Source organism: Brassica napus, chromosome C1 (genome assembly GCF_020379485.1).
Source record: "Brassica napus cultivar Da-Ae chromosome C1, Da-Ae, whole genome shotgun sequence".
In the NCBI taxonomy this organism is placed as follows: Eukaryota; Viridiplantae; Streptophyta; class Magnoliopsida; order Brassicales; family Brassicaceae; genus Brassica; species Brassica napus.
In genome coordinates this window covers 39,385,451-39,398,550 of record NC_063444.1, presented here as the reverse complement: position 1 = coordinate 39,398,550, position 13,100 = coordinate 39,385,451, and the positions used below count along the sequence as shown (strand labels likewise).

The following is a 13,100-nucleotide window of genomic DNA, read 5'->3' as shown; positions in this document are numbered from 1 at the left end:
CATGAATGTAAAGAGAAAGCAAAATGATAATGAAACCAATCCTTAGAAAGAAACACTAACCACAACTTTTTCATGCAGCCATTTTGTGTATTAAAGACATTATTAATCACAAAGCAATAAATTTATTGATCAGATTCATAAAATCTGATCAACGAGCGCTTATATAGGACATTATTATAATTATTATTATCATATCATAAAAGTATTAGTGTAATAACTTATACAATGAGAATATACATCAAATTGGGTTATTTGACAAAATTATTTTGCATAGATTCTAAGGGACCTATCATAACAAAAAAGAGTTTTTTTCTCGTAGAAGCCCCTCCTTAATATATATATATTTACTGCAAGAGAAGAGCCAAGAAGGCGGAGAGTGATGCAGCAACGATGGAGCCAACCACCGGAAAAGCCACGGTGGCAGAGGAAGCACCTGGTGCTGGTGCTGGAGACTCCATGGTAGCCGCTGTGGCTGAGCTCACTAGCACAGCCGAGACAAAGAGGGCGACAAAGAAGTTGTCGATATTCTTCATTGCCATTATTTCTTTTTTGTTTATTTTGTGGATGTTAGTTTTGTGTTTTTCTTTATGCGATGGCATGAAGGTGAAGGTGGTGAAGGTATTTATATTATTAACAAAATGTGGAAGGAAAATAGGAGAGAGTTTCAAGGTTTGCCATTGATTAGCAAGACAGGATTCTCTAGTTTTTGTTGCTAAGTTTAGGTATTAATAAATGATAAAAATAAACTAGAGCTATAATTGTTCTTTGGTTGTTTGAATGAGTCTAATAAAGAAGAAGGAAAATTGTATTTTTGAAAAAGCATATCACAAATGATTACATGAGATATAATTAAACTTGCAATCTCATTGTCTCAGGCAAACTCAGCTCCAGAAAGTAAAGACTGCCAAAAAAAGACAAACATATCACCAAAGTCATAAACTAAAGGACGCAATAGCTATTTCAAAACCCCTGTTTTTGGAGATTGTGTGTGTTTTACCTTGCAGACATACATGCCATGCCAAAAAACAGCCTTCACAGCTTGCTTCTGTCCAGCATGCATCAACAAAGAAACCAATGCAACTTACCCACGACAATTACACCTAGAGGGTCAGCTAATTTGAATGCCTGGCACTTGCTGGTACATGCATAATATCGAGTTCGGATGAATAAGGCCCTAGTAGCCCCAGAGTATATAATGAACTTCAAACGGTGTAAATGAGAAGTGAATCCATATGCAACCAGAGTTTCACCAAGTATCCTAAATTATTAATGTTCAGCTAAGACACCACCAAATCTTCATATCTAGGAACTAGCAGCAATGTATTAAACACACGATCAGGGTTTGTTTTAATAGCATTTTAGAAAAAACAATCCAGTCTTGCCGAAAATTCTGATGGCACAACTACAACAATCTCAGATTACGCATTGATGATTCTCAAAGCTTCAACGAAAATAATTCACACAGTCTTGCCTTGCCCTTGAGTGCTTCTCGTTTTCTACCTAACCTTTCATCATTTTCTTTCTCCTTTCTCTGTCTGTCCCCTGGTTTATTATGTTGACCCGGAAGTACGTCCGGTCGTCAGTTTCAAAAAAAAAAGAAGTACTTCCGGTCGATATAACCCGGAACTCCATCTACACGTGGGTAAACCCGCCGATTTTTAGTTTCGAAGAAAATTAGTAAGACTTTCATATATAAAGTTATGAAAAATAAAACACTTTGATTTGGTTTAATTGAAGTCCTTCGCTTTGCTTAGAAACTGGTATATCTTTAAATAAAAGAATTTGCTAGTAAAACAAATTAATACATTATTGTTATAAACCAAGTGGCGATCGACCCATGTCAGGTCCAAACCGTCCGGCCCATCAGCTATCCATCCGGCCCATTCGCTAATGACTTAGGTGAATGAGAGTTTACATTTATCTATACTTGATGTTTATCCTTTTCCATATGTATTTAGGATAAGTACTATTTTTTATTCCTATTAGGAATAGGATTTCCTTTTCTCTCATGACGGTCTAAATAAGACGGTTTAATACTTGTATAAATATAGACCTCTGGTCATGAGTAATAATAATCTTACACAGCATCTCTTTTATAACACATTATCAGCACGATCGCTTCTAACCCTAAGCCCCCACGAAATTTCTTAAACTCAGCCGAATATCACAAAACCCTAATTCCGACGAAACTTCAAAGAGATCGTTCTCCCAAACCGTGAGGACCCAGACAACGAGCAATATATCAAATTGAAGCTCTCGCCGAGACGAATCAGACGCTGCAAACCGCTTGTCGATCCGATCACTGACGCGCCGACACGCTCTGCTATAGTACGCGTCGCCGATTTGCTTTGGAACCCTAATCGTTTTCCTAGCCCAAATCCGAGCTCTCTCTCTCTTGAAGTTAGCTCTTTCTAGACGTGATCAAGTAAACCAGACACTCTCCTTCTTCCCTGTTCGTGATCCGACCAAGCAAGCAGCCCGTCCGCGACCCGACTCGAAGAACGATCAGCTCGCGGCCTCCTTCTCTCTTTGGTGGTCCAAATCAACACTCCATAAGTTTCTAAAGGTAAAACTCGAAACTTAAAAGAACCTACACTGAATTTGATTGATTGATAAAGATCTGAACCATTAAAATTTGAAGAACCCTAATCTAGGATAATAGAAACCCTAACATATGGAACTAAGTTTTGGTTAGATTGTTTTCCTGTTAAGTTGATAGATCAATGGCTGTTAGGGTTGCTAGAACATTGATTGATCATTAAGGGCATTGAAACCCTAAATCTAAATTATACGATCCGTTTCCTTTATGATGTTTTGAAAATCTGAAATATCAAAAACCTAAATTGATCCGACTGTTTTGATTGATTGATTTTGATTTATCTGAGGTTTAGGTTGCTAGATTAAAACCTTGAATTATCTTTAATGATTGTTTGAGTAAATAGAACTGTTTAGAATCGAATTTGATCTTAAAATTGTTAAATTGCTGAAAACCCTAATTTTTCTTTTTGCATAAATCGATTGATAAACAAGTTTCCATATTGTGATTAATTTTTTGAATATCAAATGAACTGATTAGGAAAATTGCTAGTTTTGATTAAAACCATAATCTGTCCAGAATTGTGAATTTCCTTTTTGCTAAAAGTAGAAAATTTCATTTTTCCTGAAATTTCCTTTTCTACTTGTTGGAAAATTTCCTTTTACTGTTAGGATTGCTAGAGAATTGCTAAAATTGACTGATTGATCTGATTTAATTCTTTTGTAAAGCTTGATATTGATAAAATCAAACCGAAAAAAATGGGCCTTGAAACCCTAATATGATCTGATGATACTTGCATTATTATTCTGATTGCTTGATCATACTAAATGTTTTAAGAAAAGTAAAACATAAGAATTATTGACCTGGTCTCACATTGATTAAAAATCAGCCTGAATATGATTGTTGTTATGATTGATGCTTTGATTGCATTCAGATATAAAATCCGACCTCTAGGGTTGTTGCATCACAATTTTATAAGGCCGTGTGGCCTAAAGCATCATATAGACCTCGCATACTTGTTTTTCTCGCACCATGGTCGAGTAGTTAATTGTTTGGTCGAGAGACTTGTGAAACCGTATGCATTGATTTTATTGAATCGGTTGCATCTTGAACTGATTAATAATATTTCTGTGTCAAAATTTGAGCCTTCGGATTATGCTGCCCTAAATCTCTCTGGAGATAATTATCTAGAATGGGTAATGAAAACTTTAGATGCCCTGAAGTCTAGAGGACTTGGGAAATGTATTATTGATGGCAATAATGCAATTGAAAGTGAAAAGCATAGAGCAATAACAATTATGCGCTATCATCTCACTGAGGATCTGAGAGATTTGTACTTAAATATTAAGGATCCTTGTGACCTTTGGACAAAACTAAATTCCGGATACTCAATGGCATTATGGCGAAAAGCCATGAATGAATGGAAGATTCTCAGGTTCCAGGATTTTGAATCCGTGGACGAATATAATTCTGCTCTGATGAAAATCGCCTATAGTCTTGAACTATGTGGTGAAGTGGTAACAAATGAGGATTTACTATATAAAACCTATTCCACATTCCATCCAAAGGATCTGTTGTTATCACATAAGGCTAAGGGTTTCACCACCTATAATGACCTATTGTCATGCCTATTGGCAACTGAGCAAAGAGAGCAGAAAGTTATAGATACCATTAGCAGATTTGAAAAACTTCAGAAAAGATACATTGAGCAACGAAACAGTGAGATGAGACCTCCTGAAGCCAATGAGGCTAAAAATGATAAGGAGGAATCCAAGGAAGCCGTGTGGAAATATATGGATTGTGAGGCCGGCTTATACATTGACTAAAGAAACGAGATTTCGATATTCTGATTTTATGTTTTATGTTTTGCTTTGATTTGCTTGTCATTTACAATTTTATAGCAATAATAAGAGTTGTTTTTAGTTATCATGTTTGATTTGCTTGATGATTTCTTGATTGATAAATGACAATGAAAACTTAATAAAAGGATAGTCAGTCTATTATAGACCACGACATTGCCTAAAGGGGCACAAATTTATTCACCCAATAAAAGACCCATTGAGTTATAAAGACTTGAGCATGAATGGTTTCCACATTGAACCAATGGGCAAAGGAAACAAAAGTTCCTTTCAGATTATAAGAAAATCGCCTAAGGCCTTATAAGAAAGTGGTCAAGACTATACCTACATACTCTACTGATCTAGACTATGCCAAGGATCAGTATGATAAAGGCAAAAGCCATGGTAACCTGTATACCCACGAAATTTTATACACTTTATGGCATGACTGGATTAGCCATCCAGGTCTTTAAAAATTGATGCACATATTGCAAAAGGCACAAAGAGTTATCCCATAAAATCTCACGTTGTGTAACATGTACACAAGGGAAACTCATTAGGCTCTATTGTCCCAAGTACCACGTGATTATAGTATGTCCATGAGGGGGAGTGAGGACAAACTGTGATCCATGAACATACTACAAATCCGTGTGACATGGTCTATGACCATAGTAAGACTTGGCCGAATTCTTTATACTACAAAGGCCACTACCTAATGCTTGGGGACACAAGGATTTACATGTGTAAGGTTAATATGCATCAGGCCATATAAGTGAGCATAGATAATCCCATCTCAGAATGAATACGGGTCATAAACCAGACATATACCATCCTAAGAGATTTTGAATAAACCACCACATACATATGTGCCGTCTAGGATGGAACCTCAGAAGAGGATGAGAAAAAGATTGGGAATATATGTTGGATAGGAACATGTCTTTCTCCCACGTTTTTTAAGAGACCTTGTGCCAAATATGGGTGATCAAATTATGGCCAGGTACACGGATCGCATGACTGATGAATCCGACTATCCAACATCAGGGGGAGAAAGAAATAAGCTGGTAAAAGAGAATAAGAGAAATAGAATGGTAGTTACCATCATTGTCTTGGCAAGATCCTCGGACTAGAAAATATGATTTAAGACGTCCAAAGAATGTGATCAAATGATACAAAAGCTATCAGAACCTGATGCCAGACACATTGACCCAAAAAGAAAAGAATGACTAAGTCATACCAGCTTAGCACTACAAATTTGATGTCCTAAGAGACACAATCAAGTTGCTACAGTGTCTATACAAGATAGACCAATAAGTTCCAAAAGATAAGAAACCTCGGAAAGAAATGAAAGGTGCATAGAATGATACAAATCCGAGTTCAAAGGAAACCAGTCCAGATAGAGAGATAAGGCTGGCCAGCTAAACATCTAAGGTACCAAACCATGTAGTTTGGGACGCCAAACTGCAAGGTAGTAAAGGTCCTGGATAATAAGATCTCAAATCTATTAGATCATGTCTGGAACACTATGGAACTACATAAGAGTGTTAACACCAATGATGTATTTACATATAAGAGAGCTCATAAAAGAAAGTAGCACTTGAGTTTAAAGATATAAACCGAGGATCATGAACCCACGTAAGAGTACTCATAAAGAATAAAGATCAGATTAAAAGAAAACGTGAGGTTTAAAGAGTTTAAAGAAGAGATGGGCGTATTGGCCAAATATATAGAAACGCCATCTGATGATATAGACCAGTGGATAAATGGGTCTTGTGAGAGAAAGAAAATCGTGAGATGTGGAACGTGACCAAGTAGTCAAGAGGTCGTTCACATTACTACTTACAACATTCAAAGAATGGCTTGTTACACAAGGATACTCATAGAGACCAAAAGAACAGATTATAAGGAAATATGTTCCTATGTGGTGGATGCTACTACACAAACTCGAAATTGATGAAGTATGGAAACAAAAGAAATAATGATGTAGTAAGCAGTATATTGATCACTGGATAAACAAAATAAAGGTACCAGAAAGATGAGAAAAGAAGTTCTCAAAGAACAGCATTGTTCCTAAGCTGTTCATGAACTGAAGCAAAAGCAGCTGCATTGAATATGATAAGACTAAGTAAAACTTAGTGAAGGAGTTCGATAAAGAAAAATACAAATCAGTCCATATATTCTTATAAAAGAAATCCCTTGTGTTTATAATAAATCAACACTGCAAGTAGGTCATGAGATGCCATCAAAGAAAGTGTGGACTGCGATGTTTTTCAAGTAATAAGATTATAGTATGGGACTGCAATGTAAGCACAAGCCATTATGTTTATATCAGTGGATAAAAGGAAACCATAATGGTCCAAGAGAGTGACCAGAAGTATGTCTGGTCAGAAGTATGTCTGGTCGAGGTCAAATGGATATGACATTGCTGAAGGCTAGAAAGATCGATAACCATATATAAAGGTCCTTGAGTGTATTTGACTGCAGATCCATAGTTTGATGAGATTATAAAACTCATTGCAGCGATGATTATTAAAGATATGACCTTAGACACTCATGGGGTATGGACGAGTATAGACAAGGTCTATAACTCAACATGGATCGACCAATGAAGAAAGATCGGCTATAATGGATAAGCCATTAGCACATACGGGTGATGTATGTCCGAATGGACGAAGGCATGTCCGTGAGAAGCCAAGTGATTCGTATGTGTTTGGGTCGATGACTCAATATATATATAAAGTGTCCACGGTATGGCAAAGCCATGTGACTAGAGGATCCGTGGGACATGAGAGGACTTGCGAGTAAAGTTTGATCGCAGATTAGAGGTCCATCCGAGTACTGGTCGAGTGCCATCCGTCCGACCAGGACATAGAGTGGTCAGCTGCAAAGATGCACGTCTTGACCATGTCTTAATGAAGTTCCAGAAGATATGAGAGTTATAAGATAACCCAAGTTACAATTCGGCAAGAGCTATTCCTACATCAACGTTCAAGAAGCTCAAAGGACTACAAGTTCAGTCATATGATATGTCAGCCGAATTCTTCACCATGTCTACACCAACCACACGTCCATGAAATTTATCTATCAGTTTGGGACGTGCCAATTAAAGGACCAGTTCAAGACTTGGCGCCCATGAAGCTAAACTATCAAATTGTCCATGCGCCAACATGAAGAACATACACGGGGGTACAAGTCAGGGGGAGTTCATGTGTTGTACTCTTTTTTCTTATCCATGGTTTTGTCCCACTGGGTTTTCCTGGAAAGGTTTTAATGAGGCAACATTAAGCATGTTACAAGCCCTGAACCGGATGTGTCGATCAAGGGGGAGTGTTATAAACCAAGTGGTGATCGACCCATATCAGGCCCAAACCGTCCGGCCCATTCGCTAATGACTTAGGCGAATGAGAGTTTACATTTATCTATACTTGATGTTTATCTTTTTCCTTATGTATTTAGGATAAGTATTATTTCCTATTCCTGTTAGGAATATGATTTTCTTTTCTCTTATGACGGTCTAAATAAAATGGTCTAATGCTTGTATAAATATAGAACTCTGGTCATGAGTAATAATAAACTTATATACACCATCTCTTTTATAACAATTATGAAATTATTGGCGGAGATTTACGGAACATTGTTTGATTTCTTGAAAATTTAGACTTCTTGATATCATATTCTATTAGTGATGACCTATCTCACACCCCAAAACTATATCAATAGTGGAGGATTGCCAATGCATTTATATATTGACGAGAGACACTTGATTTGTCCGTGGGACATATTATTATATTCATAATTTAGCAAACAAGTGTATCTTACTTTTCATGATGTATGGGTTAAAATGTTACAAATTAAAATCACTAAAAGGATAACTAACTAAAACTTCTTAACAAAGAGAGATACAGTGATATGTAAAGTAAGAATGGCTAATGATGCCTTAAAGGTTTTGCAGGTCAAATGGTAGTTTAAGATACCAAAATACCACGAAAAATGCTACTTTTCATAGTTTTAACTTTTGACTAATTTCAAAATACTTGATTTTTGGTATACTTTTTACCAGTCTCTATTCTAAATTCTAGAGATTGATATACAAGAGTACTGATGCACGTGGAATTCAACAAATTGAGTCCGTTACATCTACGAGTAGGAAAATAACTCAGGATAACCAAAGCAAATTATACTAGTTATATGAAATAAGACACGTTCGATAAACATATTAACGAAGACTTTAGAACAGTAAAGGCTTCTACTATTCTCATAAATAAATGTCCAAAAATAAAACACCATCACTCTTGATGTTCGACATCAGAAGCAGCCTCGTCCTCATGATCGCCGAAGCAATCATTGCCAAAACAAGGGACATGACCATTACCAAATGCCTTAACATGGTCCTTAAGCGACCTCTTATGCTTGAAATCCGATCCACATGAGCAATACCAAAGCTTCCCACAGTTCTTCTCGTGCGTCCTCCAATCTCCTTTGACCGCAAAAGCCTTTCCACATCTACGACAAGCAAAGGGCCTCGCACCATGTTTCCGCTTGTAATGTGTTTGAAGCGTACGGAAGTCCTTGAGTGGCCTTGCCCTCGGGTGGTTTATGTTATTCTTGCAGCCTGGTGCACAACAGTAGCATGATAGCCTCAGCATCGCGGTTGGTTGTGTCCCTCTTAGTGACTCCGGTCCTTTTCTGTATTGTGAACCATGTCCCCACATGTGCATCTAATTCCGGTAAATAAAAACATGTGTAACGTTAGTACCCATTAATTACTTCAAGTTATAGGCAGCAGCTTATATATTTATTTGGTTTTATGTTCAAACAAAAAAATCAGTTACTCCAAATCTAATTAACTAATCTCGAAATGCAACTGTCACAATGTAAATCTGTGCAATGACAAAAAGATCAGTGCAATAGCTGTAAGATTAGGACTTGCACAAACTTCATATAATTCAAGATATTTATCAGTTTATTCGTATATTTCTAGACACAACAGTGTATAAATTTATGTAGCTTTTACGGTAGTCATATTAGTAATACTGATACATGTACTACCAGATTGTATTTTCTTGTGTATATCTGTACAAAAATGTTTATGAGATTGAGATCTAGCCACCTATGATTGCTTAGGGTTAATAGGAATTAAATATATAGTAAATTAATCTATGTCATGTAAATGTATAAATAGGTATAAATAAACAAAAACAAAAATTGAATGACATCCCTCACTTTCTTTTACTTTTTAGGGTAATGAGTGTTGTGTAGTAGAACTGCGCGAAAATCAAGAAAGAACAAAAATGGAAGAGGAAGATTAATCATATTTTAGGGTTATAAGGAGTCAGTCAGTCTAAAAAGACTATTGGTTAAAGAAGATCATCTTGATTTTAAACCCATTGATTGATTTTAGTTGATCTTCTCATAGCCATCAATCCATTATCGTACATCTGATGACTTGTACCATCAAGTGAAACGTTATTCTCGAGTTTATAGTAGTAACAGTTATTTTAAAAAGTCGTAGTGTGTGCTAGAGATGTTCTCATGATGAAGATTTGAGAAAAAGGAACGAGAATATTACACTATTTAGAATAACCAAATACGAAGTAAATAAAGTGAGATGCGTTTTTAAAGAAAAAAAAATCAAATCTTTAAAATTATTCTAGGAAAGCAGGAACTAACTAGAGTTAGGTTTATTGGATGAGTATATCCTTACCTGCATGTTGTTGTATCTGTTGAAGGTCTTGAAGCAGAGAGGACAAGAGAACTGCGTAGGACCCATCAGAATCTGAGAAGGAGTAGGGATCCAATAGTGATGATGAATACCCCTTTGTACACCACCATGACCATCATGATCGGAAACAAGTGTAACTTCTACTTCTGGATATTGATGACGATCTTGATGAAGATCATGATGATGCTCTTGGTCTGTAGAATCAAGTATAGCGTCGCTGCTGCTGCTCCCACCACCACCGCAGGCAATAGCGTCGCCACCGAGATTTGTTAACCCTAGATGAAGATCCACTGTCACATCATGATGCTGAGTTTCTTGGCACTGACCAAGATCATGATCAAGAAAGTTTGAAGTAGAAGATTGTTCAGTCGTCTCCATGAAATAATATTCATGGTGAGAAACACTAGCTGCCTTATGCTTATGAATGGGGCTTAAGCTAAGGAGAGGAAGAGCTTCTCTAAGTGGAGGAGAGTCAGGTGATGTAGAATTAGGGTTTATCTTTGTGGTATTGCTAGAGTAGAAGCTGCCATTAGAGTTGTAGATGTGTGAGAGAGAAGTGGAATAGTTGAAGCTATAGTCATAGTTATCAAGAAATCCATTGCTGAAGATACAAGCTGGATCAGACATTACTTTGAGGAGAAGACAGAGAAAATAAGAAAGGGAACGATATCAAGATGATAGTTTGTTTTATGAGAGGAAAGAGAGCTAGATATGCATGTTTATATTAATGCGTGGGTGTTTATGAGTGTATACACCACATGTTTGCGATGTGACAAAGCCGTGGAAATAGCATATCATATTTTATAGGAAATGGGTACGAGAAGATGGTAAGGAGAAAAGAAACAAAGAGAAAGTTCGAAGAAGGGAAATGAGACTTACTATCTTGGGACTCGAATTTCACGCATGTATTTAATAAAATAAATTTAAGTATTAAATCTTTACACTACAAGAAAATACGCCGAATTCCGACGGAGGTTCCGACGGACATCAATGTCGTCGGACATTTGTGACGGATTGCCGACCAATTTCCGACCAAATCCAAAAAATTGAAGTCGTTGGAATTCCGTCGGCCATTTCCGACGGAATTCCGACGAAACAAGGGTCGTCGGAATTTTCCGACGACTTTTCGACGACATTCCGATAAAATATGTAACCGTTGTAGTCGTCGGAAGTTCGTCGGTATATTCCGACGAATTTCCGACGACATTCCGATTAACAGTAAAGTCGTCGGAATTCCGTCGGAATTTTCCGACGAATTTCCGACGAACCATGTGACCGTTGCCGACAAATATATATGACCGTTGTATAGCCGTTTGAGATTGGACAATACCGACGGAATTCCGACGGACTGCTTTACATCCGTCAGAATATCGTCGGAAAGTCGTCGGAGGGCCGTAAGCAATTTCCTATAAATACAACCCCTCCTCATTCAACTCATTCACACTTCATTCTCTCTTCATTCTCTTTAGTCATAACAATTCCGTGAAAATCATGTCTTCAGAAGTTTATTATCGTTCGTGGATGGATAAACCTCATTTGGATCCGAACACCAATTTGCTTACGGAAGAATACGTTCAAGGGATTGGAGAATTCATGAGGCTTGTTCAACAGCAACCGGATGCAAAAAGTGGTATGTTAAGATGTCTCTGCTCTTCTTGCAATAATAATAAGGTTATAAAAGAATTTGATGTTTGGACTCATTTGTATATGAAAGGGTTTTCACGTAATTATAAAGTTTGGTACCTTCATGGGGAAACTGGTTATGAATATGGTAGTACTAGCGAACCTCAGCCTGTTAGTGAACTTCAGCCTGATATTAGGTTAGAAGAATCTAGAACGGATATAGATTATGGTGTAGGTACTGAGCAGATGGTACATGATCATTATAGAGGGGAAGAACCAAATCCCGAATCTAGGAGATTTTTTGACATGTTGGATGCAGGAAAACAACCTTTGTATCAAAATTGTAGAGATGGTCATTCAGTCTTATCATCTGCAACTAGATTAATGGGTATTAAGACAGACTATAATTTGGCTGAAGAATGTATGGATGCGATTACTGATTTTGTCAAAGGTATTCTACCTGAGGATAACCTTGCACCGGGTTCATACTACGAGGTTCAGAAACTTGTTGCAGGTCTTCAACTACCGTATGAAGTGATAGATGTATGTATTGACAACTGCATGATCTACTGGAGAGCGGATGAGACACGGAATGTATGCAAATTTTGTGGAAAACCTCGTTATCAGGAGACGAGGGGAAGAGTTCCGATCCCATTCAAAAGAATGTGGTATTTGCCTTTGACGGAAAGATTGAAGAGGTTGTATCAGTGTGAGCGCACAGCAAAAGCAATGAGATGGCATGCAGAGCATTCCACAAATGGTGAGATTAGACATCCTTCAGATGCGAAGGCTTGGAAACATTTCCAGTCAACATATCCAGAATTTGCGGAAGAGAGAAGAAATGTTTATCTTGGATTATCTACTGATGGTTTCAGCCCATTTGGAAAGCATGGAAGACAGTATTCTCTATGGCCAGTTATTGTGACACCGTACAACTTACGGCCGAGCTTGTGCATGCGACGAGAGTTTTTGTTTCTCTCAATTCTCGTCCCCGGGCCAGATCATCCTAAAAGATCACTAGATGTGTTTCTTCAACCACTGATATATGAGTTGCAACAACTATGGGCGCATGGTTTTGAGACATACGATGTTTCGTGCAAAGAAAACTTTCAGATGCGGGCAGTACTTATGTGGACAATAAGTGACTTTCCAGCATATGGTATGTTATCTGGATGGACAACACATGGGAAGCTATCATGTCCATATTGTCAAGATGACACAGATGCTTTCCAACTAAAGAACGGAAGGAAAACGTGTTGGTTTGACTGTCACAGACGATTTCTACCACCTGATCATCCATACCGCAGGAGTAAGACTTCGTTTACGAAGAACAAGCAGGTGTTTGATGGTCCACCTGAGGAAGTTAGTGGGAAAGATTTGTTGA

At 37.5% G+C, this 13,100-nt stretch overlaps 2 protein-coding genes across 2 annotated transcripts; both read right to left on the bottom strand.

Moving 5' to 3' along the window:
* Positions 1–168: 168 nt before the first annotated feature.
* LOC106386374 (arabinogalactan protein 40-like) lies at positions 169–609 on the bottom strand. The gene has a single exon (XM_013826222.3). It carries the CDS (start codon positions 597–599, stop codon positions 345–347), a length of 255 nt encoding a protein of 84 aa, XP_013681676.3. The 5' UTR covers positions 600–609; the 3' UTR covers positions 169–344.
* Positions 610–8,403: 7,794 nt separating this feature from the next.
* Positions 8,404–10,739, bottom strand: LOC106387135 (zinc finger protein WIP4-like). The gene is made up of 2 exons (XM_013826943.2): positions 10,076–10,739; positions 8,404–9,089 (listed from the first exon to the last, which is right to left on the bottom strand). Exons 1-2 carry the CDS (start codon positions 10,718–10,720, stop codon positions 8,658–8,660), a joined length of 1,077 nt encoding a protein of 358 aa, XP_013682397.2. The 5' UTR covers positions 10,721–10,739; the 3' UTR covers positions 8,404–8,657.
* Between the last annotated feature and the right edge of the window lie 2,361 nt (positions 10,740–13,100).